General features: G+C 42.1%; 1 protein-coding gene across 1 annotated transcript in view; it reads left to right on the top strand.

Moving 5' to 3' along the window:
• The window catches only part of ldlrap1b (low density lipoprotein receptor adaptor protein 1b), a 92,311-nt gene that overhangs the window by 23,561 nt on the left and 41,286 nt on the right, over positions 1–27,464 (top strand). The window contains exon 2 of the mRNA XM_080751446.1: positions 26,786–26,928. Within this exon, the coding sequence (XP_080607572.1) occupies positions 26,786–26,928 (143 nt within the window). The remainder of the gene's footprint in view (positions 1–26,785; positions 26,929–27,464) is intronic.

Raw genomic sequence — 27,464 nt, 5'->3', positions numbered from 1 at the left:
GGGGGAAGTGGGACTGAGTTACTAGGGCCCAAGGTGGAGGGGCTTTAATTATTTTATACCTTAGCTATTGAAAAATAGCAGATATACAAGCTCGCAGCGCGGCACCGAGTGCTGTGCTTCGAGCTTGTAGATCTGCTATTTTTTAAAAGTCGTGTGCAAATCTTTGAATCTGTTGTTTTTATTTTTTTAAGCGAATATTTGTAACTCAAATTTTGCTTCGTGGCCAAAATACATATCATTTTGGGGGTCCTTCACATGAAAAAGATTGAGCACCACTGACATAGAAACATAGTTTTTCCAAGAATCCTTAGAAGGATTTGAAATATTCAAAGACCTGCACACATTTTCGATTTTTCAAAAATAGCAGATCTATCTGCTATTTTTCAATAGTTAAAGCACAAAATAGTGAGTAGTAATGCGTTCCCAGACTGAAGAACATTCATGGGGACCCGCAGTGAATCCTTGTACCCAGGGCCCTCATTTGGTGCGACACCCCTGATTACAAGCCTTGGTAATCACGCACACACACAAACGCTGATGGATTAGCCAAGCACCTCAGCTAACGTGAAACAAATCAGCGATGGTGTGCCACTACGTTTTAGATTTGGAGCACTCCTGCTCGCCTCCATTGGATCACAAGCTAAACAGTGTGGATTTAATTAGCTCTATATTGATGTGTCTTGTTGGGACCCGTGGAAAGTTTATTCTAGTGGGGTTGTTCAACAACCTTCACACAGCCTGAGACTGGTTCTAGGTGCCATGATAGTAATGTTGGTATGATGGTAAAGCAGGGGAATATATTTGTAAACCACCTTTCATACAAGGTGATTTTACTGAAGAGGGAAATATTTATGTGGCGCATATTAATCTGTGTTCATACGATTGGAATAATATTTGATGCTATTATTCTAGAATACATTTAAAACGATTAAATGTCAGTTGGTTAAGGAAGTATCTCTTCACATCATAAAAGCTTTGGGTGAAACTTAGGTTTCCAGACTGTACGTTTTTAGAATGGATTTTCACTTCAGTCCTTTGGTTGGCATTTTATCGTATTAATGCTCAATTGTTAGAATGAATGCCCCACCCTTTAATGCAAACCCCAATATACCTGTTGTCATAGGACACGTTTTGACCATCTGTTTGCCTTTGTCCCCTTATGCCCATATATGGAGATCTCTGCACACACAGTACCGGTTGCGGAAAACTCTGATGTCAGACATCAGCTCCGCATTCGGGCATTAATTTTATGCCCATATCTGGAGAACGTGCGTGCCGGTGGGAAGAGCGGTTCTCGAGATACGCGGATTACATACATACATACATACACACTCACAGAGATTTTTTGTTGACTCATGTGGCGTACGTGATGTCAGAGCCTTTTATGAAGTGATGTCACAATGAGTCAGCGATTGCGCCGATTTCCTCCGGAACAGCCTGATGTCAACAATCAGCTCCGCATAAGGAGATTCCGAACGTTTCGCGCCGGTTTCGGAAAACCGCGAGTCGGGTCGGGTCGAGGCCCGGCACTGCACTCCGTGCGGCGGCGGGGAACGCACGTGCCGAATCTGAAGCCGGTGGGACGAACGGTTCTCGAGATACGCGGATTACAAACAAACAGACAGAGATTTGTCGCATTTATAGATAGATGTGAATATCTGATTGAATGCTGCAAAGAATGTGCCAAATTATTTATTCATGAGAATCCGGGAGAGATTCCCTTGCTTTATTCTTAAGAGGCACCTTCTCAAAAATTTTACGTTGGCAGCTGTACCTCCTTATTGTCCTAATCTGCTGATCTGACAGCTGTCAACTCTTTCCATAGTACATGCGTGCAAGTAATAAGCATTACTATTGTGTGTGTGTGTGCGTCCGTACGTACGTCTGTCCGAAACACTAACTCTGGTGTCCCTTTTTGGGCATATCATTATGGTCAAAAATTGGCTATAGATTTCTCAGTAGCGGACCTATAAGCTTTCAAAGCTTTGAAATGTGAGTTGGTAGATCGGCTATTTTTGCAATGAAGTAGGGGTTCAGTGGTGTACCACTGCAACAGACGTGTAAGCACCAGGTGCTCCCCTAGCCCCCCCACACACACAATAAACAGTGACCAGAACCAGGCAGAAAAGAAAGGGGCAGCCTCATTTTCCATGCTGGCGTTTGAAGATCAGTCCAACCCTATGCCACCTCCCTCCCTTGCCCCCACACACCTCACTCCCTCTGATGTAGGCACAGCTGTGTCTCTCTCTCACCCCAGCCGCACGGCACACCCTCTCCCCCGGTTAACCCCCCCCCCCCCCCCCCCATCCCGCCTGGCGTCTGATCTGTCCCGCTCCGCGCATTATACACCAGCCCTCTATAGTGCTCCTTGATGGGCACCGGGTCAGGGCGTAGGGAATCGGCGCTTTGCTGACCAACCAGGGGCTCCGGCGGCACGGCCCGGGGGCCCTTTTGAAGTTTGCACTAATCACCAGCGCTGCTGATTCCGAGACCAGGCGGTGTGGGGGATGAATATAAATGTGTCCGATATGGAAATGCATTATTATCCACACACAAAGCAGCCGCACTCTTGGCGAACGGGCTGGTCTATTCTATAAATAGCCCCGGTTTATGAGTTTCTCCTTTTTCCACCTCCGACGTGGCAGGGAAATGGAATTGTCTTTCTGCTCCCTAGAACTGCTACACGGGCACTGCACGTGCTACTTTTATGTGGTGTTTGACGTCTGTTCAGTTTGTAGTAGGCTGACCTTCCGGCTTCTTTCTTTTGCTGTCTTTCAGTAGCGTGGGTTGGGTTTGGAGGTGGAAGGTTCTGACGAAAGTTTCGGGGTGAACTTGTGGTCCTCACCCAGAGGTGATCTCTCCAGTCCTCTAGAGCAGTGGTCCCCAAACCTTTTAGCAAGAGACCCAAAAGAGAAATTAGACTTTCGCCCGGGACCGAGACAAGTGAAAACAGCAGATCTACAAGCTCACGACGCGTCGCCTCACACAGCGTTGTGAGCTTGTAGATCGGCTATTTTGACTAAAGGACCACCTCACCTCTGGGACAACCAGATCTTATTTTATTGTTTGGGACAGGATCAACACAATCCTGAGTTATTTTTTGTGTTCAATCTGTGTTTTTAGATATTTTAGTATTTCAGCATGCAACAACGTGCAACAACTGGTCATATGATGCAAAATGCATCATATGACCAGTTGTTGCATGTTTTTATGTTGCATAATGTATGGAATTTCTTAGATTTATCATTTAATTATTAATGATGAAATGGCTTAGATTATTATTATTTTTTTAATCTCAGCTTTCTCAGCTTTTCTGAATGTTTTTTGAAAAGGTTTTGAAATAATTATAATTAAAAACAAAGTAGGGAGCAAAAAATTACCCATAAAAATGTGTCCGCGACCCACACATGGTTCCCGACCCAGTGTTTGGCAGCCAGTGATCTGGAGCCAGGCATTAGCATGGACAGATGAAAGGCAGTGGAAGAGAGAGGGGTATTGGCCCCAGAGATGCGCTCACAGGCGTGGCGCTGCAGCTGTGTCCGGAGGGAGCTTGTTTGTATAAATATGCTGTGTGAATGATGGGTGTCCTAAGCCTTGGATAACACAGATCATGCTTTTCAAAGGCATGCGTAACTTTGTTCCCGGAGCCTCAGTGGTGCAGACTTTACAGGAAAGCAACACTCCAGGCTACTGGCCTTTTTGGCATGGAAATGCCAAGACTCGTGCTGTTGCCATCATCACGGTCTCTGTGCTCTGATTGGTTTCGTCGGGTTCTAAGTCACAAACGGCCAATGTAGCCTTGCTTGAAGCGACCTTATAAAGTTATAAGCATACAGTATGCAACACATTGCTGTTAGTGATTTTCGTGTACTGTTCATAATGAATTTATTGTTCACTTACTCGCTAATGTTGTTCTGTTGACTAGATCAGTGGTTCTCAACCTGTGGGTCGGGACCCCCAGTGGGGTCCCCAGATGATTAACTTAATGTGGGACATAGTTTTCTCACTCAACAGTAAACAAACCAACATAAAGTTTAAGTGTATAGAGGGTATCTGCACATTTCTAAAGTGACAATAGAAGGACGTTTTAATACCTCTAAAATGACAAATTAAAGATTGGCCAAATTGTCAAATATTAGAGGCAGAAATTGTGAAAATAGCAGATCTACATGCTCACAACGCCTCGCAACAATAGAACCGTGTTGTACAAAATGTAATGCCTCAACTCTTAGTGCTAGTCAGGGTGGGGGAGTCCCCAGTTAAAATATGATTATTTTGGGGGTCGTGGCCTGAAAAGGTTGAGCACCACTGGACCAGATTACAGTAATAGGGCTACTTATTGAGGCACCATGCATCTACAGGCTCAGCACAGGAGCACAGCCGTATTTATTTACTGCCCTGAGAAGCTCAAACGACACCTGTGACCTCAATCCTGGGCGTTCACCGTCAGACACTACCATTAACCGAGCGCGGGTTCAGTCAGGGCCGCATTTAGACCATTAAAAAACATTCTCCATCGTTCACTTAGAGTGGCTTGGGCAGGAGAAGAAATGAATTTTCCCCAAGCCCGTTTGCTGCCGAGCCAAAATGACAGAGTTTCCACAAGAAGTAAATGCATCCTTGAAGCTCTAGGACTGCATTTACTGGTGGGGAGATGATGGCCAAAGTCAAGAGGATACACAGTGAAATTGGGGAAATTGCTGGTTTCTCTTAGAGCTACTGTAGCTCAGAGTCGGAATGAAATGTATTTATAGTTATATTTTCCTTGACGATTAGTCATGCAAATAGTAATAACGCTGTAATTGTGTTTTGACATTACATTGTATTTCTGTTTGCCTTTTTAGGCTGTGTAAAATAAATTGCACAGGGCAGAAAGCAAATAGCATCAATATACAAAATAGGATTTTTTAAATTAAATTTGTACTTAAAGCTATACTGTGTAAGTTGCTCAACTAGTGGTCAGTAGCGTCCGCGTCTTTCGGCCGTTATTCGCCGCGGACCGGGCCTCACACCCCCGCGTCACCCCCGCGTCTGCCTCCACCTCGCCGAGATCTATCTTTAGAGGGGTCCCTGGTTCCTGTGCGTTCAGGCATTCCGGAGAAACGGAGTGTTTCACCCGAGTATAGATAGAGACACACGGGCGCCTACAAATATGGCCGCCCTATTGTGATAGCTAGCGACCCCACTTCAAGATGCGCTGTGATTGGCCGGCAGTGTATAACCCTCGCTGTGATTGGCCGGTAGTGTATGATGACGTAATTTTTGCGCGAAAACCGGACCCCGGTCAGGATCATAGAAAACATATAAAGAGAAGGCTTCAGAAGCTGAAAATAACGGAGTGGGTGTTCTAAAACTTTAGCGATTTAAGAGTTAGGACAATTTTAAGATTTGTTTTATAAAAAAAGTTACATGGTACAACTTTAACTACGTATTTAACTTTTAAGATTAGGTTTTAACAGGGAGACAGGCTGAGTGGTCGAACTGCGGATTGGCTCACGCTTCAAGCTGTGAATAAGGATGTTTGTGGACTGTGGAGCATCGCCAGCAATAAAGATGAAAGCGCATGAGAGATCTTCCTTATTGAACTTGCGCTTAGAGCTACATCTTCAAATGTGTTTTCAAAAACTGCAGCTCTAGAAGGTCACAACATGTAGATCAGCCACTGTTGACCAAATAGGGCATCAATTCCTTTAAAAACATGAAAAGATCACATGGAGATACCGGTCTCTGCCAGACAGAGATGATATCAGACAGAGAAGCTAGCAATGCAGGCAAGTTAGCCTTGACAACCCTGTTTGAATGTCCAGAACTTCACCAAAAACCTCCTGAAGCCAAATTAATATTTAATTCCTTTGACCATAGATGGGGAAAATTGACAACACCGAAGGCCAAATGCAGGCCTGCTGTACTCAGTTTAATCAATACGTCTGAACTTAAACAACCTTAAACTAAATCTGAAAAATAAAAATAAATAAACCAGCGTGCCTTTGGTTCAAACCCAGGAGCTGTTCCTTTTAACTTTGAATTTGAGACTGCATTTGTGGACAGAATGTTTTAGTTTAGTTAGTTATGAGACAGACAGTGTCCTTGTGTCCCAAATAAAATCACTTTGGCACTGCCTGTTTATTACATCCTTTATTTATTGACAGCAGCAGCAAAGAGCTTTGGACAAGAAACTGAATAAACATCCAATATGATTATTTATAACGCACTTAACAAAGCAAAGTGCTTTTCTTAAAAAAATCCATACAAATCCTTAAACATTAAAACACCACATGTATTACCGTTGGTGCCTGTTGAGATTGGCACACTTTCTGGGGCAACATGCCAAGATCACACATGTCACACATGTCTTCTTCTTCTTTTTTAGTTTTTTACTCTCAAAACAGTTCCTGCAATGTAGTGCATTTGAAACTACATTGCAGTGCACATCATGGGATGATCACTGCTTGCCTCCTGTGAATTGTTTTCTTTTTCTTTATTTTCTTTTTATTTCATTGCTGAATGAGGTCAGCAGACAAAGTGACGTGAGTGAGATGAAAAAAGAAATTGGGTGAAATCTGCCAATCTCAATAGGTACTAACAGTAAGTGCAGAGTGAGAGATAATTTAATATATGTTTTATTTATAATCTCAATGAGGATGTTTTTACAGTAACCATCAACATGAGGGCAGACAGGCTGCACTTTTTTTTTTTATTGTTGTAAGAATTCTTTTGTTGAAAATTAATGATCACTCTCACAGCCAGACCACCTACTGTAGGTCTCGTCCCCCAGCTAAGGAACCACTGCGCTAGTCCCAGCAGGTGATATGCATCTGTGAGCAGGTTGGGTCTCTGGAGAATTTGATAGCCTCACAGTGGAAAGTCTTTGCGGGAGGCACTGCTTTTGTTCATGATTTCCCATCCACCCTCCACTTGTCCAGGTCACATATTCATCCCATGGTTCTTCTTTCAGCTTGCCCCACTGACCTGACAAGCTTTTCATCTCTGACTGCAGATTGTCCACTGTGGGGGCAGACCTCCATTCAGAAACGCCCCCACTTAGAAACATCCCCATTCAGAAACATCCCCACTGAGGTTAGGGTTAAGATTAGGTTTAGGTGGCACCTCCATTTAGAATAATGGAAGTCAATCTTCTGAATGGCAATGTTTCTGAATGGAGATGTGTAACCGTCAACTGTTGTCCTGCTATCAAATGTAACCACTAACTTAAACCCTTAGTTGACCGGGGTCAGCACACTGCGAGCTTGCAAATTGTCTATTTTTGGAGTGGTGAAAGCACTCCCAATAGACAGGTATGTCCGTGGGTATGTCCGTGGGTGGGTGGGTGGGTGGGTGGGTGGCTGGGTGGCTGGCTGGCCGTGTCCGTAGCCTGGCAATACCTTGAGTGGCCACACACAACACACTAGTTAAAGGAGGGGCGCTGTTTTGTGCAGGCCAGGCACACTCAACACATACACGCACGCACGCACGCACGCACGCACGCTGCTCAGATTCACCACTCCACTTCGAACCGAGGTTTGATTTTTGTGGAATGTTCACCGCAGAATAGGGACGCAAGGGTTCGTTTGGTTAGGCAGGCATTTGCTGAGGTCTTCAAGTGCAATTTTAGGAAGGGAGAGCATGTTTTTTTTTTTGGGGGGGGGGGGGGGGGGGGGGGGGGGGGATAAAGAATACCATGTGTCAGACAATATTTGATTGGTGGCCTCAATTGCTGTGCCAAGAGGAATTTGGTTATGGATAAGGCTGTCACAATTATTACATAATCGTTTAATCGCAATTATTTGACAACATCACGGTTATTTTTCATAATCGTTTCCATGTTGAAAAATGTTCAGATATTATTATGTTTTGTCAAAAATAGTGGAAATAGCAGATCTACAAGCTTGTAGATCGGCTATTTCCACTATCAATGTTCTTTTTTTAAGTATAAATTTGTCAAATATGTCAGTAATTTCTTTGTGTATTTACGTTATGTGACATATCTGCCATGTGCAACTTCAAAGCCTAAAAGCCAACAACGATAAAAACACAATTAAATCGTTAATCAAGCAATTATTTGAGTGACAATTTGTCATGTAAAATGTCATAATCGTGATTCGTGACAGCCCTAGTTATGGACCTTTTAGTAACTCTTGCATGTCTTCTGCTTTCATCTGTCTTGGACCTCAATAGACTCTCTCTGCATCAACCATGCACTCATCCTAATCCTGTCATAATCGTCACGATTATGACATTTTACATGACGAGTAATTGTCACTCAAATAATTGCGATTAACAATTTAATTGTGTATTTGTCGTTGACAATTATATTTCTGTTTGGCTTTTAGACTTAAGTTGCACAATGGTAGATATGACACCTAAATATACAACAAAATTACTGACATATTTGACAACTTTATACTTAAAAAAGAACATTGATAGTGGAGATGCGACACGTTGTGAGCATGTAGATCTGCTATTTCCACTACTTTTTGAACGTTTTTGTAACTATATTAACATTTCTCAACATGGAAACGATTTTGCAAAATAATTGCCATTACCTCAAATAATTGCGATTGGACGATTATGTAATAATTGTGACAGCCCTAAAGCCATCTCCCCCAGCACGGCTTTGTTCTTATTCATTATTTCTCTGTGACAGTGCAGCCTCCACTTCCATCCATGTCTGTCTCCTCATCCTTCTCCACAATTCTTTTCTCTTCATTTGCCCATTTCACATAGTCGTCAGCAGCATCCTGACAGCCTGTGGAAGTCTCTCTCTCTCTCTGCGTCTGTTTGAGGGCATCTTGTGTTGACATGTGGGCGTCCGTTCCTCCCGTCCGTCTGTCTGCAGCTACTTTGACAGTGGAGATGTATGCTCAAATATCCTGAGGAATAATTGAGCTGTCAGTGTTGTCTCACACCCTCTTCAAACTCCAAACAGCTTTATTAATCCCAGCAGCGGGTAATTAGTGCCGAGAGGCTTGTAACGGAAAATCACGGTAACGTGCAGCAACAACAACAACTGGAATAAAATGATTTTAACCACATGAAGCCTAGCATTCCCATTCTGGGCATGTCACAATAGTTGAACATTCAGCAAAAAATGGCAAATCTACAAGTTTTGCGAAGTGATTTTTGTATTGGTGAACACATTTGGGGGCCAAGGACCTCTGAGGGACCCCTGTCAATGAAGTACAGCATATATAGGGTTTCATTCCTAATGTAAGTCAGGGGTAGGCAACCGTAGGCACGGGTGCCAACATTGGCACAGGGGAGGGTATCACTGGCACACTGGCATAAGTGTGAGAGAAGGGACTTTTCTCTTTAGATAAAATATAAAAACAAATTTAGTCAAAGAAATTAAGTCCCCTCATATATGTATGGAAATTGTATCCTGCACATAATTCTACATTCATTCAAACTCTGACCCTGGACCAGAGAGGGAGTCTGGGAGAGAAGGGGTTTATTACATCCTGATGTGAAAGAACAGAGAAAAGGGTTGTTATTGGGAAATCATCCTGTTGGAAACATTTTATTTTGATGAGGTGTCATAATTAGACGTAATGTTAATTGATATGGCACACTGACTATCAAGAAAATAAATGTCAAAAAGGTTGCCGACCCCTGCTGTAAGTAAAAAAATAAAAAGAATACTGGTAAACACTAAGGAGCATTTAAAACTCATTGTGCCCAAGGGCCGAATGATTTTAGAATGTCAGTTTACAAGCAGGTAAAATATAACCACGCCCTTATATGTGACATTTCACCTGCAAAACATGTCCAGGAGAAGATAAAATGCTCTCAGCTTTCTGGAGGATGTGTTGGCTACAGAAAGAATTCTCTTTGTTTTCAGTCTGATAATCATGGAACAGGTTTTGTCAATACTGTTCAGACTGTTTCTATCTCTTACTGTGAGGTTTTGAAACCAGTAGATAAGATGAAAAGCTCAGAAGGGAGAAGGCTCAATAAAAGATTGATAAAAACAACAGAGGATGACAGACCTGATGGAGGATGAAATGATTCACTTCTAGACTGTGAATTCTCTGTTGCACCTCTCTGTTATGTCTTTGAAACCTCTGGCTTTGATGTACAGTATATTTCCTTTCACTGTCCCCTAGGGCATTCACGAATAGTGATTTTTAGTATTCGAATTATTTGACCTCAAAGTATTCGAATAGTCGAATATTCGACATGACTGGCCAAACTGTCAAATATTAATGAGTAAGCCCATCTACATGCTCACAACGCCTCGCTGTAGATCTGCTATTTTCACAATATTTTTCTGCGGAACCGAGTCACATTAATGTAATACCTACAATTCCAAGTGCTTGTCAGGGTGGGGGTCCCCAGTTCAAATATGTTTATTTTGTGGGTCACGGCCTAAAAAGGTTTGCGAACCCCTGGTATAGAGCATTGACAAAGTCATCCACCAGGGACAACTCATTCTTATGACTTCCTATCTAGCCAAGCTTTATAAACTATATATTTGCAGGATGAGTAATGAGAAAACAATAAAAAAACAATAAAAAAATAAAAAAAGCGAATATTCGACTTCGGTGAACAACGTCGAATAGTGACTTTGATATATTCGAATATTTGGTGAATGCCCTACTGTGTCCTGTTCCAGTCTGTATAGACTACTAGTCCTTACCCGTTCAAAGATATGAGCTCCGAAATGATGTGCAGTGTGTGGGTTATGGGGTGTGCACTGTGCACACAGTATATGAGGGATGGAAAGTAACTTTCTGGTGCTTGCATGATATGTAGGAGCATCAATGTAAGAAATACCCGTTTCGTTTAAAGGCTACAGAGATACTGTGTACCGATCTACATGACAACATCTGAAAGAGGGCCAGCCAACACCACCCATAGATATAGATACACCATAAAAATGCAATTATACAGCATACGATTTGTGAAAGTGACAAACGGGCTTCACAGTTATGTCAGGTGTGTTCATATGCTGATGGTGATGCGATTTCAGATCAATTGCTCCAGCCACTGAGGAGAAACGCGGTTTCAGACAGACAGACACTCAGACAGACAGACAGACATTCGGAAAATTATATGTTAGATGGGTGCAACAGTTAATCGAACTAATCAATTTAATCACTCCCTATTTTAGGCATGTCATTATAGGTGAACGTTTCAGCAGGTCTACAAGCTCACAATGCATTTTGAGCTTGTAGATTTGCAATTTTCAGTATTTTTTGCATGACATGAGCTTGTATTGCCGTTTTTGTACGCCACCGTTGTACAACAACAAGTATAATACACGGTTAAGTGGTTAATCAGACTCATTGATTTAGTTGATGATAAATAATCCAACTTGATTATGAATAATCAACTCATTTCAAAATAATGAGGTTTATTGCCCTGCCCATGACTGGGCCCTGGGGGACTGTGATGTAGGGGTGAAACGGTTGGTTAATCAAACTAATTGATTCAATCAGTTAGAAAACAGAATAAATATCACCATGCAAAATGCAACCGTATTCTGCTCCTGTCTGTAGCTTATGCCTCTCTTTTCCCCCATAACGCTTACGAGCCCAGCCTCTACCCGTGACTAAACCTGACGGACGCTTCTCCTTGACCTGATCCCGGTGCGCTGGCAGCTGTCTGACCCCCAGCTGGTTGTTGAGGAAAAAAAAAAAAAACGCTTTGGCGCAATTTCTGTATGCCAGGGTTCCCCAATAGGCGGCCTGCGGGCCATTTGCGGCCCACGGGGGCTACTGTCTGGCCCCCACCAATCCCAGTAATAATGGTGGTATAAGAGCAGCAACAACACTAGTATATCGTCATTGTTGGGTGGAAACCTCTTATCTCAAAATGTGTACGTTCTTTCCCAAAGTAAAGCCCTGCTTCATCATACGAGGCCGTCGCACAAAAGTAGTGAAAACAGCAGATCTTGATCGGCTGTTTTCACTAGTTTAAATTGTTTTTAAAATGATAAATGCAAAACGAACGGTTTTGGACATACAAGATTTTCACCCGACAACGATATCTGAACTGTCTCTGGAGTAGCGGGAACACCACCGTCGCCCCCTGCAATGTTGTGGCCCTTGGCTTGGTACCCTAGACATAATTCGGCCCTTGGGGAAAACTAATCGGGGAACCCTGCTGTATGCCATGCATTTTTCACACTCTTCTATTCTCTGATGCACGATGTCCCCAGTCATCAGTCAGTCATGAAAACGCTGGAGTCTGTTCTGTTGCCTTGCCAGGCATGCACAACAAAACAAAACAAAGTGTAATGTTCACGAAATGTAGAGCAGGTGTTCCTCCTTGCTCTGATTGCCTCCTTGGCTGCGGGTGCTCGGCAGTGTTGCCATGTCCACTTATTATAAGCGACTTTAGGCTTGCTTTTCTCTAAAGTTGCTTTGAAATATTGGTGGTTGCAGTTTTCATGGGCTTGTTTCTTAAGTGTAGTTGCTAATTTGGTATTGCTTCCTAATGTTATTTAAACCAGTGGTCAAAAATATTCAAACATTTCCTTCCACCCCCCACCCCCCAAAATGTTTTTCTTTTCTTTTTTGAGAATGGCAGATCTACAAGCTCATGATGAAACGTTTTGTGAGCTTTTAGATCTGCTATTTTCAAATAGCCGTAGCCTAGTCACTTCTTTTGGGCTGATTTTCATAGACCTCGTTGCTTATTTCTCTCGCAAAATCTGGCTACACTAGTAATCAGCTACTACAAGTCAATATGGTGAGCTTGTAGATAGGCTATTTTCTGCAGATATTTGTTTTAGCATGAAAATAGTCACTAGTATTGAATCCTGAGGGACTCCTCTCAACGAAGTCTAGAGTTTAAGTGGTTAAATTCTGCTACATGAGGACGGCTGCTAGTGCATTTTGGCCGGAGCAATTAGAGCAACACTGATTTCCCCAATCTATTCATGAGCACGTACAAGCCCATATGACCAATCGCAAACATGGACAAATCTGTTGGAAGCAGAGTGCATATTTCACAAACGAAGAGCGAACTATAATATTAGACAAATGCAAACAATTCTAACGCACAATTCAGGCTAGAAACAACACAGTTGCAGCTGCCAATGCAGGAAGGAAAGCTGCCAAAAAGAATTGTTGACTGTGTGAAGGAGTAAATAATATCATTGCCCTATCATTCAGGCACAAGGAGATCTGACTAATTAGTTACATTTGTATGTGTATTGTATTTAATTAAATGTATGCGTTGCTTATGTGTATTCTTGTGTATGACTATGCTGGCCAAATTCTTTCAGCTGCAAACCCTGTAGTGTAAAATAGGCATGGGAGTAAATAAAAAATGTATAAAACCCAAGCATGGCTTACTTTCATACCATGGGACGTATAAAAAAGAAGTACACAGCTTTACTGCTGTGAAATGGTTTTGATCTTGCTTACAGCCAACAGATCAAGAAGGATTTTGCTGGCCTCTGAACACAGTTCAGTTCTCTTAAAAACTCACGTTGCTATATTCACCGTTTCCCAAACAGTGGGCCGGGCCTTTTTTGGGATACAGACAAATTTGTATGGGTCACAACTAAATAGCCGATCTACAAGCATGCATGCGGCGCGACGCGTTGTGCGCGTGTAGATCTGCTATTTTCACTAGTTTGGGTCCTGGGCAAATGTTTAATCTCTCTTTTGGGTCTTGACCTGAAAAGTTTGGGAACAGCTGCTATATGTAGCTAAAAGCTGTTGCTCCCTGTCTGTCCTCCACTGCTACAGTATCTCAACTACCTGTCTTGAATAGACATAAGGATAGGGAGAGAGATTATTACAATTTATTGTTTTCGGCGAGCCGGTTTTGCTCTCAAATGATAACGAACAATACTGCGGCCCCTGTAGCAAACAAAACCTCTGTTATTTAGCAAATATGCCAGTAGTATCCACCTCCTACAATTGAAAACATTTGGCCTGCAACTCCTCCACGCCGCCCTCTGTGCTTTGGTTTATCCATTTTGACAACCTCCTTCATCCACAGATGTTTGACTCTGAGCCACCGCACACCATCTGACCTGAGAAACAGCCAGGACAGAGTGGGAGATTATTGGTCGAGCCCAGTGTCGGTAGACAAAATGTCCCTGTTTTGTGGGCCTCTGGTTGGCAGTCCAGTGCTGCCCTGCCCTTAGCTATAGACACTACTGTAGTGGTGACCTGGAGGAAAAAAAACCCCCCACAAAATTCACTGTGCCGTCTGCCTCTCTAGGTCGTCCTCAGACGAGCCTTCCATCCAAGCCTCAAATAGCTCTATTGGCATTGTTAACACATACGCTGCCCTTTAAAAATGGCTGCCAAAGTGCCAGGATGCCAAATTCACCCATAACAATGAAAATAATAGTTGCACGCCCATGCACAGATCATGCACCGTGTGTGTGCACGCCGTTCACAGGTTTCAAACAAAAGAAAATCCATTTGGAAATCCGTTCAGGCATTCATAAGATATCAGCCATATGTTTTTTTTCAAATGTAAACAAACATGGCTGCCATGTTTGAAAGATGGGGTTGGTATGGGGGTCAAACATGCAATTTCACGATTGCGGTCACGTAGATGGAAGGTTTTTTTTTGCAAAAACTGACCAAAACTCAGGAAACTTTGGCGTGGCAGCGGCCAACAACGGGAATAACTCTGGAAACTTGTGAGGGGGCAGACAATGAGTTCACATGTGAGTGCCTTTCTCAACACCATGGTCTAAGTTTCTCAATGGAAGAGGGGATACCTCCTCCAACCTATGTAGTTCCATTGTATTAACTTCATGTTAATTAATGCTCTACTAAACAGATTGGTTAAAGCAACCTTTTATTCATACTGAGAGATCTTTTTTATTATAGTGTCCTGCACCACATGACCAGACCGCACAGGCTTACAAGACACTCACAAAATATACATAGAATTGACATAGACTTGACATTCATACAAATGTAGGTTATCTGGATTTCAGCTGTAAAATAGCTGTAACAACGCTTTGAATGCAAAAAGAAAGCAAATCACTTCAGGTTTGACACATTCAGTATTCAAGATTCAACCTGGCTTATTTCTCACTCACTCCCACAGATGTAGTAGTAGCAAAGTGTTGGTGTGGCATGTGTGCTGTCTTACAACAAGGTCTAAAATAGGGCTGAAGTGTTTATATATGTGTTACAGGTGTGGTTCTACATGCTCAGGGTGTTCACACCATAAACAGACTAATAATTCAGCAGGGTTGGGTGTGAGTACATTACACTAGTCACTCACCACTCAAATACATGTTGGCTGTTGTTAACTGGCACATCTGTCTGCACTACCAGCCACTTTGGCACCTGGATAACTATTATTTAGAAATGCTGCTGAGAAACTGCAAAGTGTCTGGTAGACGCACAGCAGCCCAGCTGCTGCTGTGGCCAACTGAACAATAGAATCTATGCCCCGAGTCCTGACTCCTGGTTATTTAGTTTAGGGTTCTCAGCCTGTGGGTCGGGACCCCCAGGGGAGTCCCCCAATTATTTTGTTCCCCAGATGATTAACTTAATGTGCAACGTTGTTTTCTCACTCAACAGTAAACAAACCAACAAAGTTTAAGTGTATAGATAGAGGGTATCTGCACATTTCTAAATTTACAATTTAAGGACTTTTTAATACCTCTAAAAGGACAAATTAAACATTGGCCAAATTGTCAAATATTAGAGGCAGAAATTGTGAAAATAGCTGATCTACATGCTCACAACGCCTCGCAATGCGAGGCGTTGTGAACATGTAGATCTGCTATTTTCACAATAGAACCGTGTTACAATAGAAACGTGTTATACAAAATGTAATGCCTCCCCAGTTAAAATATGATTATTTTGGGGGTCGCGGCCTGAAAAGGTTGAGAACCAGTGATTTTGTTGACATATTATGCACTTTGTCTCATTCGTTCTTAAACCTTTGTGTGTAAAGGACCCCCAAATTGATATATGTATATATCAAATTTCAAAATATCTGAAAAACCTATGTTGCTTACAGCCAACACAGCAAGAAGCCCCCACCCCCCTACTTGATCTTACTACACGACCACAGTGTCACACAAAAGCATCAAAAGTAGCACAGCTTGTCAAACTGCGACTTTTGCTGCATTTGAATACTGAAAAGTAGCAGTTTTGGACATAATGAGGTTTCCACCCGACAGAGACGATATATACTTAGCTCAAATCTAAAATGACATGGATCCTTTCCTGGCTTTAATGGGTTAATATATTTTTTTTCATATCTGGTATCATCTAATACACTTTGACAAATGTGCAGAGTAGTGGCTGGCTGTTCTACTTAGATCAATTGCCTTGACATCTTTGACTCGAGCATCATCATTGCGGTCCCACCCTAATTTACAGTACAGAATAAGACAGAATAAAGCCATAATTAGAAATAATGTGTTTGTAATTAGAAATACTAGAAGCTCGGCCGCCTCGGGAACAATGTAAATAGGGGATGAATGCCCCGCCCTTTAATGCAAACCCCATTACCTGTTGTCATAGGATCTGTTTTGACCATCTGTTTGCGTGTGTCCATTTATGCCCATATATGGGGATATCTATCTGTCCACGTCCATTTTATGTCCATATATGGAGATCTCTGTAGGACCTGTATTGACCATCTGTTTGCGTGTGTCCATTTATGCCCATATATGGGGATATCTATCTGTCCACGTCCATTTTATGTCCATATATGGAGATCTCTGTAGGACCTGTATTGACCATCTGTTTGCCTGTGTCCATTTATGCTCATATATGGAGATATCTGTATCTGTCTGTCTGCATCCATTTCATGCCCATATAACCCCATTATACCTGTTGTCATAGGATCTGTTTTGACCATCTGTTTGCGTGTGTCCATTTATGCCCATATATGGGGATATCTATCTGTCCACGTCCATTTTATGTCCATATATGGAGATCTCTGTAGGACCTGTATTGACCATCTGTTTGCGTGTGTCCATTTATGCCCATATATGGGGATATCTATCTGTCCACGTCCATTTTATGTCCATATATGGAGATCTCTGTAGGACCTGTATTGACCATCTGTTTGCCTGTGTCCATTTATGCTCATATATGGAGATATCTGTATCTGTCTGTCTGCATCCATTTCATGCCCATATATGGAGATCTCTGTATCTGTTTGTCTGTGTCCCTTTATGCCCATTATGGAGATCTCTGTATCTGTCTGTGCCTCCGACTGTGTTGCAGACACAGTGCTGGTTCCCCCTTTAATGCAAACCCCATAATACCTGTCATAGGACCCGTTTTGACCTTCTGTTTGCCTGTGTCCATTTATGCCCATATATGGAGATATCTGTATCTGTCTTTTTGCGTCCATTTTATGCCCATATATGGAGATCTTTGACCATCTGTTTGCCTGTGTCCATTTATGCTCATATATGGAGATATCCGTATCTGTCTGTCTGCATCCATTTTATGCCCATAAACGGAGATCTATGCAGACATAGTGCCGGTTCCGGAAAACCCTTTGAAATAGGGAATGAATGCCCCACCCTTTAATGCAAACCCCATTATACCTGTTGTCATAAGAGCCGTTTTGACCATATGTTTGCCTGTGTCCTTTTATGCCCATATAGGAACATCAGAATACGTAACCATGGCATTTTTTGTTGACTCATGTGGCGTACGTGATCCCAGAGCCTTTTATGAAGTGATGTCACAATGAGTCAGCGCTTGCGCAGATTTCCTCCGGAACAGCCTGATGTCAACAATCAGCCCCGCATAAGGAGATTCCGAACGTTTCGCGCCGGTTAGGGAAAACCGCGGCGGGGGAGCGCGCGTGCCGAATCTGAAGCCGGTGGTTAGAAATAATATGTTTTCATTAGACAGAAACAAACACAGTTATACCTTAATTACCCCTGCATTATGTTCTATCTTCTTTCATAATGTATGTCCAGTTTGCGACAGAGCCAAATATCAATTGCTAGATATCTAGAAACGCTCGGGAAGAAATCGCAGAGTTCTATAATCGCGTCCAGATCTTCTCGCAGTGCTTTTCACACACAACAAGCAAAACCTCGGCGAGCAGCCCGATCTTGCGGCAGAGTGCCAAAAATGGTCAGCGACAGCACAATCGGCTCAAAAGTCGGGCAGTGTGTTCGAGCCCTTATTCGATTTCTAATTAGAACATAATGTAGGGATAATTAAGGTATAACTGTGTTTGTTTCTGTGTAATGTAAACATATTTCTAATTATAAACACATTATTTCTTATTATGGCTTTATTCTGTCTTATTCTGTACTGTAAATTAGGGTGGGAGTGGGACCATCATTTAGTTGTTTATTATAATCGTCTTCATTGGTTTTTAGCTTATTATTGTCCAAATGCTTACAGTATCAAGTTGATCTGTTGATGTTCATTGTAGAAACCTTATCTGCATTACGTTTTTAGGCGGGATTCATAGCATGACTGAGACTCCAGGGAGAGGGTTGAACCTTTCATTCTTTCAATGCAATTCAATCATGCTCTGGAAATGTTCTTGGCATTTATTCCTCACTTGAAACTATGAGCCATAAAAGCATAGCAAACCACTCAACCACATTAACCCTGGTGTCCCTATTTTGGGGGGAAGAAAATAATCTAAACGTTTGACATTTGTTAAATTGCTGCTGTTGTTTTCAAAAACGGCCGATCTGCAAATGGTACGGCATAGAGGGTTTAAGTGGTTACCCCCAAAGAACATACTGTAGAAACGGCGTGGCTCCAGATCTGGGCAAGGTTTCAGCTTGATCTGAGCCTCATTAACTTCCATTATATCGCTGTTGTGGGATAGAAACATCTCCATATTCTAACTTTTTCTGTTTCTTCGTAAATGAACGCCCTACTTGATCATACAGCATCACACAAAGGCATCAAAAAGGTAGCAGTACTACATGCTTAGCTTTTCGATCTGCTCCCTTCGATAACGTCCTCGGGTGACTCCGGTGACTTTCAGAACTAGGCCAGATCACAGCCCATATGGGGATGATCTTGACGTCATTACCAGGACGTCATAATGGACTTTTTTTGTTAAACAGGATTATGGTTATTGTTTGTAATGTTAGTTGAAATATGAGCATATAAAGTTATATTCTGGGACATACTGTATCTGACTAGTTATGATATTTATCTGGCCTCAATCGGACCCTCTCCGATTAATCCAGGGCGTCCGTTTTCGTGGGCAGGATTTTATGTTGGTTGAAATCAGGTGATATTCTGGGCCAGATCTGACTAGTCATGGTTTGACTGGACCTGGCTCCAATCGAGACGTCACTGATTGGTCCAGGTCCTGTTTTTTTTTATTTGAAACCTGAAAAGTAGCCTAACAGAGACTATATAATAAAAGTGAAGTTAAATATAAGCTTATCTACATATAGCGTCGCTGTCGGGCAGAAACCTTGCATCTCCAAGTTTCAAATTTGTAATTCTTTTCGCAAAGTAAAGCACTGCTTCGTCACACAAGGCCGTCACACAAAAGTAGTGAAAACAGCTGATCTACAAGCACACAACGCCTCGCGTGCTTGTAGATCGGCTGTTTTCACTAGTTTAAATCATTTTAAAAATGATAAATACGAAACAAATGGTTTTGGACATACAAGGTTTCCACCCGACAACGGCGATAGGTACCTTTTGGGTCTATTGTTTGTTGTGGGTACAATTTAGCGTGGATCGGCCCAGTGGTTTGTAATATTAGTTCCTGACACACAGACGGAGCTCACAGCCAACCCAGGACACACAGAGGTTAGACTCCTGCAGAGCCAAAACAACCTACAGCAACCCTACTATCACACCTAAAGGTCACCAGGAAACACCCCGGGCATGTCGTCTGGTGGTCCTTTATAAAGTCCATAAACATTTTATGAGCACCAGGCAGGGTTTTATGGATTAGTTCTAAACTGGAGTAACACTTCAATTTGGTTTATGTGACGACGTTCCACGTTGTCTTTTTCCCAGTTGAGTTAATTTGGTCTCACGTCTTGTCTCACATTTAGAATATTATACACCAGGGGTCTTCAACGTTCTCAGACCAATGTCCACTTAGTTGAGAAAGAGATGAAGCAGGGACCCCCTCAACCTTTTCATAGATTTCATATAGTTTCATCGTTTGACGGCACAATCATCAGTGTATTTTGGATTCATGTCAATTTGTGTTCAGATATTTAACCACTTGAACCGTCAATACTTAATAAACTTGACCTTTCACCGTGTACTTAGTCTGCTCTTTTTCCTTGTAGATCTACTATTTTTATCTACAGTTCTCAGAATATGGATGCTAGTATGGAATATGGAACCCTAGCTTCTCAAATCCGGTAATTTATAATAGGTGGAAGTAGTAGACATTTGGCAAAAATACCAGATCTACAAGCCATTTGGTTATTAACCACATGGCAAAATGTGACTGTCCACAGTCACTCACACAAGGCTTCAGATGTTATAATTTGTGTAAGTGTGTGTGAAATTAGGTTAGTCTGTGTACATAGAAAAGAAGATCAATTTTCTCCCCAATTTAGTCATTATGCCAATTGATTCCTCCCCACACACATTTCTGTGTTTTCACTCACTGCCGTTGTATCCTACTGACTAAAGAGCAATGGTGGAAAAGTACTCACATGTTTTACTTAAAGGGGAAGACCACCCATTTTCAATATTGAACTATGTGATTAATATACCTTAGAGGAGTTGTGTGGAAATAGAAAAAAAGTTCCCCCCCTTCTGTGTTGCCTCTCTCCCAAATCAATCCTCCAGTTCTAGGAAACACAGAAGGGGGGGAAAAATGTTTCTATTTCCACACAACTCCTCTATGGTATATTAATGACATAGTTCAATATTGAAAATGGGTGGTCTTCCCCTTTAAGTAAAAGTATCAATACTGCAATGTAGAAATACTCTGTTACAAGTAAAAGTCCGGAATCTAAAATGTAATTGAGTCAAAGTACAAAGGTAGTGGCATCAAAATGTACTTAAAGCACCAAAAGTAGAAGGCACTTGTTAAGCAGGATGTCCTTTTTGAAGTTGTCAAATGTATACAAATCTTTTGAAAATAGCTACAAGCTCACAATGTGAGCTTTTAGATCGGCTTTTTTCAAATGGCTAAAATGTATAGGGTTGAAGTGGTTAATGTATGTATTGAACCCTAGCGTCAATATTCTGAGAACTTAGCCAAAAATAGCAGAGCTACAAGCTCTCAACGCCTCGCGCTGGGAGGCGTTGTGAGCTTGTAGATCGGCTATTTTCGGCAAAGAGCTTTGGTGTAGAGGGGGAAAAGAGCAGACTAAGTACAGAGTGAAAGGTCAAGTTTATTAAGTATTGACGGTTCAAGTGGTTAAACATCTGAAAACACAAATTGACATGAATCCGAAATGCACTGATGATTGTGCTGTCAAAACAATAAAACTATGGAATCTCTGAAAAGGTTGTGGGGGAGGGTCCCTGCTTCATCTCTCTCTCAACTTTGCCTGAAAACGTTGAAGACCCCTGGTCTATACTGTCCTATCAATGAAGACATAAAAGCAGTAAGCACCAAAAACTAATCTTTGATCATCATCAGATTAACGTGGTAAGACATCTAGTGCGGTACTCCCCTTCAAAATACAGAGAGGATACATTATTCATCCCCACAGGGATGAATACATTATAACTAAAAGGGTTTACCCAGCGACGCAGTTCCTCTTGGCTTCTGATGAACTTCAAAATCTCCTTGTAGGAGCCATTCTACTGTTTCATTTGAGCTCCCTCTCCCTGCTGTGCTGTGGTCCTGTGACCAGACACCAAGGAGGGCCCAGGGCTATAGCCTATCTCGCTCCGCCCATGTGAAGAGAGAGAGAGAGACGAGACCCTGACCTTCAGCATTCTCCAGATAAAAAGAAATGGAAGACAGAAGACTCTGTCTGTATTCCGCTCGCACCAAGATATTAGAATATTAGATTCTGAGTGAATGCCATCGTCTCACAGACTACAGAAAGGTCTTAATAAAAAAGAGATTTCGAGGTGAAGTGGGTAGAATTTCAAAGGCTTGTCCTTTGGTAAAAGGACAAGCCATTAAAGACGGGGGTTAAAGTTCTCAGTCCTAGATATGAGTATTTGAATTGGCCAGACTAGCAATAGAATACAACAGAACTTCAGAAGATACTTCTATAAAATGAAGCATGGATTGGCACACACATGCACATTCAGTGAAGGCAGTTCACAACTTCGGGGACACACCCCAAATATTGGCAAAATCACATATTGGGACATGGTCAGAAAATCTTGGGATTTGTTTTGGCTTTAACCCCTGCATTAAAGATTTTGAAAGTGATTAAGTCTACATATTTAACAAATATTAACAAGAGCTTGTGACTAAATTAGTGCATTGAATCTGACTTGGAACACAGGTTCTTTTTCAGTGTCCTGAAAAGTAAGGGTTTTGGTGTACATGGTTTCCTGCTTACTGCCACGATTTGCAACTTCAGCTCATAATAAGGGGAACATGGTGGATGTTCAAGGCTGTCAAACCGTGGGAGTGTTTTTTGCAGATCGTTAGTCCGAGTGTAAGGCACCTCGGTTAAGGCAGCGGAAGCTTGTGATTGGCTGCGCGGAGGTGACGAAAGTCGGGGGGGGAAGGAGATACACCTAAACCTAACCTTAACCCTAACCTCAGTAAAACTATGCCTAAACCTAACCCTAACCCTATTAAACCTCAGTAACCGTGACGTGGGTGATTATCTAATCGGCCGACGATGGTGAATGTTAAACAGGTGAATGTTAAACAGGTCGGACCAACGGTGCTTAACCAAGGTGCTTTTTTGATACACTCGGACTGAACGACCTGCAAAAAATACTCTCCCGTCAAACCGTGTTGCCATGTCTGCTTCATAAAGACAACTTTGGTCTTTATATTCTGTACTGTCTGTACATTTCTTGTAAATATTGGTGGTTGTGGATTTTTGGGCTTATTTAGTAATAGCAACCAGACTATAGTACTATAGTCCGACTATTCCATCCATCTTTCTTTCTTTCTTTCTTCCCCCTCCTAGATAGACTTTTTTTTTTGCCACGCTACTCCTCCCACAGTTTTGGTGGCACGCATTTCGGCCATGTGTCAAATCGACCGGCTTCATCTGGAATCGATTCCTTGCATTTTTCTAAGAGATACATTTCATAGTTAAATCTATATGCATTTATTTGTGTATTTTCTCCATTGACTTGAATTTTTTTACTTTTCCCAAATTGGAGATGACACATCATACAGTAGATGTCTGACATCATAGGCCACATGAGAGACTGACACAGTATGTCCATATATGGGTATTCCCAGGCTTAAGATTGATGACATCAGGGATCTCCATATACTGTATGGGCATAAAAGGGACAAGGACAGAATGTGTTGGCACCACTCAAATAGGGACATGGACAGACAGTTAGAGATATTTGCAACTGTGACCCACGTCACGGCAACCACACTTGCAATTTCCAATTGCATCTTTCAAGTTTCTAAAGTGTAGCAGTTACTTATTTTGGGCTTGCTTCCTAAATGTTGTTTGTTACGTTGTTACGTTATAATAATGTTACGTTATAATAATGTTACGTTATAATAATGTTACGTTATAATAATGTGTCATATGTGCCATGTGCAACTTCAAAGCCTACAAGCCAAACAGAAATGTAATTGTCAACGACCAAAAACACCCAATTAAATCGTTAATCGCAACTATTTGAGTGACAATTAATCGTCATGTAAAAATGTCTTAATCATGACAGGCCTAGTTGCTTGTTTCTTCTCACAAAATCTGGCAACACTGCCGTCAAAGCCGAGGCGTGTTTTGGATGAATGAGGAGGACAGACACGGAGGACGACGACGCTCTGTCACCGTTTTACACTTTACCTTACGCTCCACTGAGCACCAGGGAAGACTTCACCCTGGAGACTGCAAAGCAAATGGAACGCTAGCAAATCACAATGAAAGCTTTGTCATGTCACACACAACACAATAAAAGCTTTGTCATGTCACATTTTTGAGGGGGTCAACTTCTACCTTTTCATTTCGTTTTCTGCTTTGTCGGCAGCTTTGACTTTGGAGTGACGGGAAAGTTGCACGGCAAATGGCAGTGAGTAGGAGAGATACTTCAGCCCACTATAGCAGATCTACAAGCTCGCAGCGCGGCACTCGGTGCCGCGCTGTGAGCTTGTATATCTGCTACAAAAGAATGACTGCAATTTCATTGTGCTTTGTCATGTTCCAAAAATAGTTGGCAGCGATTGTTGTACCAGCCTCTTATGTTACTGTTAATTATTTTTCCAAAAGCCATCATCATCAAAAGCTCTTAATGATGGCTGAAAATTAAATAATCCTCACGGCAGCTAATTAATGAGGAGGACTGCGTTCATATCGGATGTGGTCTTTCTTTCTTTTTTTCTTTGGCACCTCAATCCCATGTACAACACGTTGACCGTTTTATTTAAAAGTCTGGCACCTTATATCAGTATATTACAATAGGCTATATATACAGTATCTGCTGCTCAGCTCACATAACCTTTGTATCCTGCCTCAGGTACTATGTGTAAATATGCACATCATTTGTTAGTTTCTTTGATTCCAGTCCAGTCCACTTTATTTATAGATCACATATACCCATTTAGAACAGGTACTCATTATTGTGTATCATTATTGAATGCTTTATCTATTGAAAAATAGCAGATATACAAGCTCACAGCGCGGCACCGAGTGCCACGCTGCGAGCTTGTAGATCTGCTATCTTTGAAAAATTGTGAAAATTAGAATTTTGACCCGATTCTATAAGTGTCTTTTGAATCCTTCTAAGGTTTTTTGAAAAACCTATGTTTCTATGTCAGCAATCTGGTTAGCCATCGTCAAAGAAAAGGTCCTTTTCACTTAACTGGAGCTCAGTTAGTCTGTTCTTGAGAGACCACTATGTCAGTGGTTCTCAAACCTTTTCATGTGAAGGACCCCAGAAAAGATATGTATTTGGCCACGGATCCGCATCTCAAAATATTTAGTTCCTAGGACCCCCCAGAAGCAAAATTTGAGTTAGAAACGTTTGCTTTGAAAATACATACGGTATATTCAAAGATTTGCACACATTTTTACGACTTTTTCAAAAATAGCAGATCACTGTGAGCTTGTATATCTGCTATTTTTCACTGGTTAAAACATTCAATATTTCTAGGCCTAAATGGGTTAAAATGAGAGCGCTGAGCTAAAGTGTACACTCAGTAATAAAAATATACTAAAATCCCAAGGGAAAAATGGATTGATCTCTCTTCTTCTCTTCTTGACAAAGCTGATTCTGATCATTGGAGTTTCGGATAAGCCCAGCTGCTGCTCGTCTGACGGAGGGCTAAAAGAACTGCTTTGAGTACAATCAGGCTGGATTTAGACTGCAGTCAAATCCAGACCAAATCCGATTTGGTTGTCAAATCCGATCTTTTGGCCTGAGTTTTCACACAGCATTTGTAAGTGACACAGATCTGATCTGTGCGTTCAGACAGCGCCAGCCCAAAGCTGCCCTGCGGCGACATGTATGCTTTGGTTATCGTGGTAACGACGTAGGCGTCATGACGTTACGTCACTACGTCGACGCTAGTTGATTACGTTCAGGAAATGCGACATAATAGAATAGTAAACACACGTTACAATATTGTTTTTCTCTCTTCTTTTCTTTACTCTTGTGTTTTGCTCTTCTCTCTGGTTTTAACTGTTTAGCTCACGTGTTCAGGTCGCGCAGCAAGTGACGCTTGGCCAGTTTGATGTGACTTGCATGTGACTTGCATATAACTATATGCGGTGGATGTGGTTGCTGCTTTCAGACTGAGTCAGATGTCCTCAGATCCGATATGCATCGGATTTGAAACCACCTCTGGATGTGGTTTTTCAAAATCGGATTTCATGTGACATGCATGTGACCTGTCTGGATTTAGACTATTTTAAAATAATCGGATTCCACTTTTGATGTGACTCAGATCTGATTCAGGCTAGATTTCAGTGGCAGTGTAAAGCCGGCCCTACTTCTAAGGATGTCGATGTCAGTCTGTCTATACTTCAGTCTGTTTGTCCTTCAGTCTGTCCGTCCTTCAGTCTGTATTTTATTATTTGGTTATTTGGGGTCCCACTTGCAATATCCTCCTCACGTCCCGGCCCACAGGTTGAGAATGGCTGCAGTTTAGTATCTCTCAAACTACTTGCTGGGTTATATTTTGTCTGTGCACCTTTGTGATGCCTGGGGGATTAATAATAACCCTACAGAGTCAGAGTTTTGTGACTTTGGTGGCCTTTCTGCAGGCTCTTTACTGTTTTGGTTTATTGTTGTTGTGTTGTGTTTTTACTAGAGAGAATTTAAAGGCAGGCTTATTCAACTCAGGCAATTCATCGTGTTTTACACAAAACACTAAGGCCAAGTGCAAGAGAAATAAATTACAAGGGCATTTAAATACAACCAGAAATGATTATTAAAGAGCTGAAAATATGAATGAGTTAGAAGACATTTATAGAATCGGGTCAAAATATTCAAAGACTTGCAACATTTTTACGATTTTTCAAAAATAGCAGATCTATAAGCTCGCAGCGCGGCACTTGGTGCCGCGCTGTGAGCTTGTATATCTGCTATTTTGTTTATATAGTTAAAGCATAAAATCATGGCCAAAGCAGATAGATCCCTCTGTTTTCTTGGAGTTTGTTCCAGACGCGGTTCATGACACCGCTTTACAAACAAACGGTCAAATCTTTTGGAAAATCAATTCTTCGACAGACAGGAAGCCAGTGTAAAGATCTTTGAGAGCGTACATCATTGTGTCTCTCTCTCTCTCTCTCTTTTCTTCACAGAGCTCCCAGAGAACTGGACGGACACGAGGGAGACCCTTCTGGAAGGCATGGTGTTCCAGCTCAAGTACCTGGGGGTGACGTTGGTGGAGCAGCCCAAAGGAGAGGAGCTGTCAGCAGCCGCCGTCAAGAGGATAGTGGCCACGGTGAGGCACGCACGCATGCACGCACGCACGCACGCACACACACACACACACACACACTTTACTCTCCAAATCAAACATTCACCATCAAAAATACAGCGACGCAGAAAAACCAATCATAGAAAAACATGACAGTTTATCAAGACGGGACATAATATATATTTATTTTTCTCCTTCTCGTCACCCTCACGACTACACAACAAAACCAGACGGTCATGTCCCGTCGTTTTCCCCTGCCGTGACCTGAATGACACTGGGGTGAAAAGCGACCGGCTTGCCTGCCTGCCTGGCTGCCCGCTCTTTCCTCCGGGCCAGGGCTGGCATTTAGGGACGAGGACACAATTAGTGTGGAGGACGCCAGCCGCTTGCTCGGTGTGTGGCCAGGCTCCGCTCCGTCATGGCGGGAAGAGGCTTATTGTTATTAGATCTGGCAGCTCAGGAGACTAACCCTGTAAAACCTGGAACCACTTTAACCGTTATTTTATGCTTTAACTATTGAAAAATAGCAGATATACAAGCTCACCGCGCTGCAAGCTTGT

Source organism: Nannobrachium achirus, assembly GCF_963921795.1.
Source record: "Nannobrachium achirus genome assembly, chromosome: 20".
NCBI classification, from domain to species: domain Eukaryota; kingdom Metazoa; phylum Chordata; class Actinopteri; order Myctophiformes; family Myctophidae; genus Nannobrachium; species Nannobrachium achirus.
Note: the sequence above shows the minus strand (reverse complement) of the source record. Positions and strands in the feature narration are given on the sequence as shown.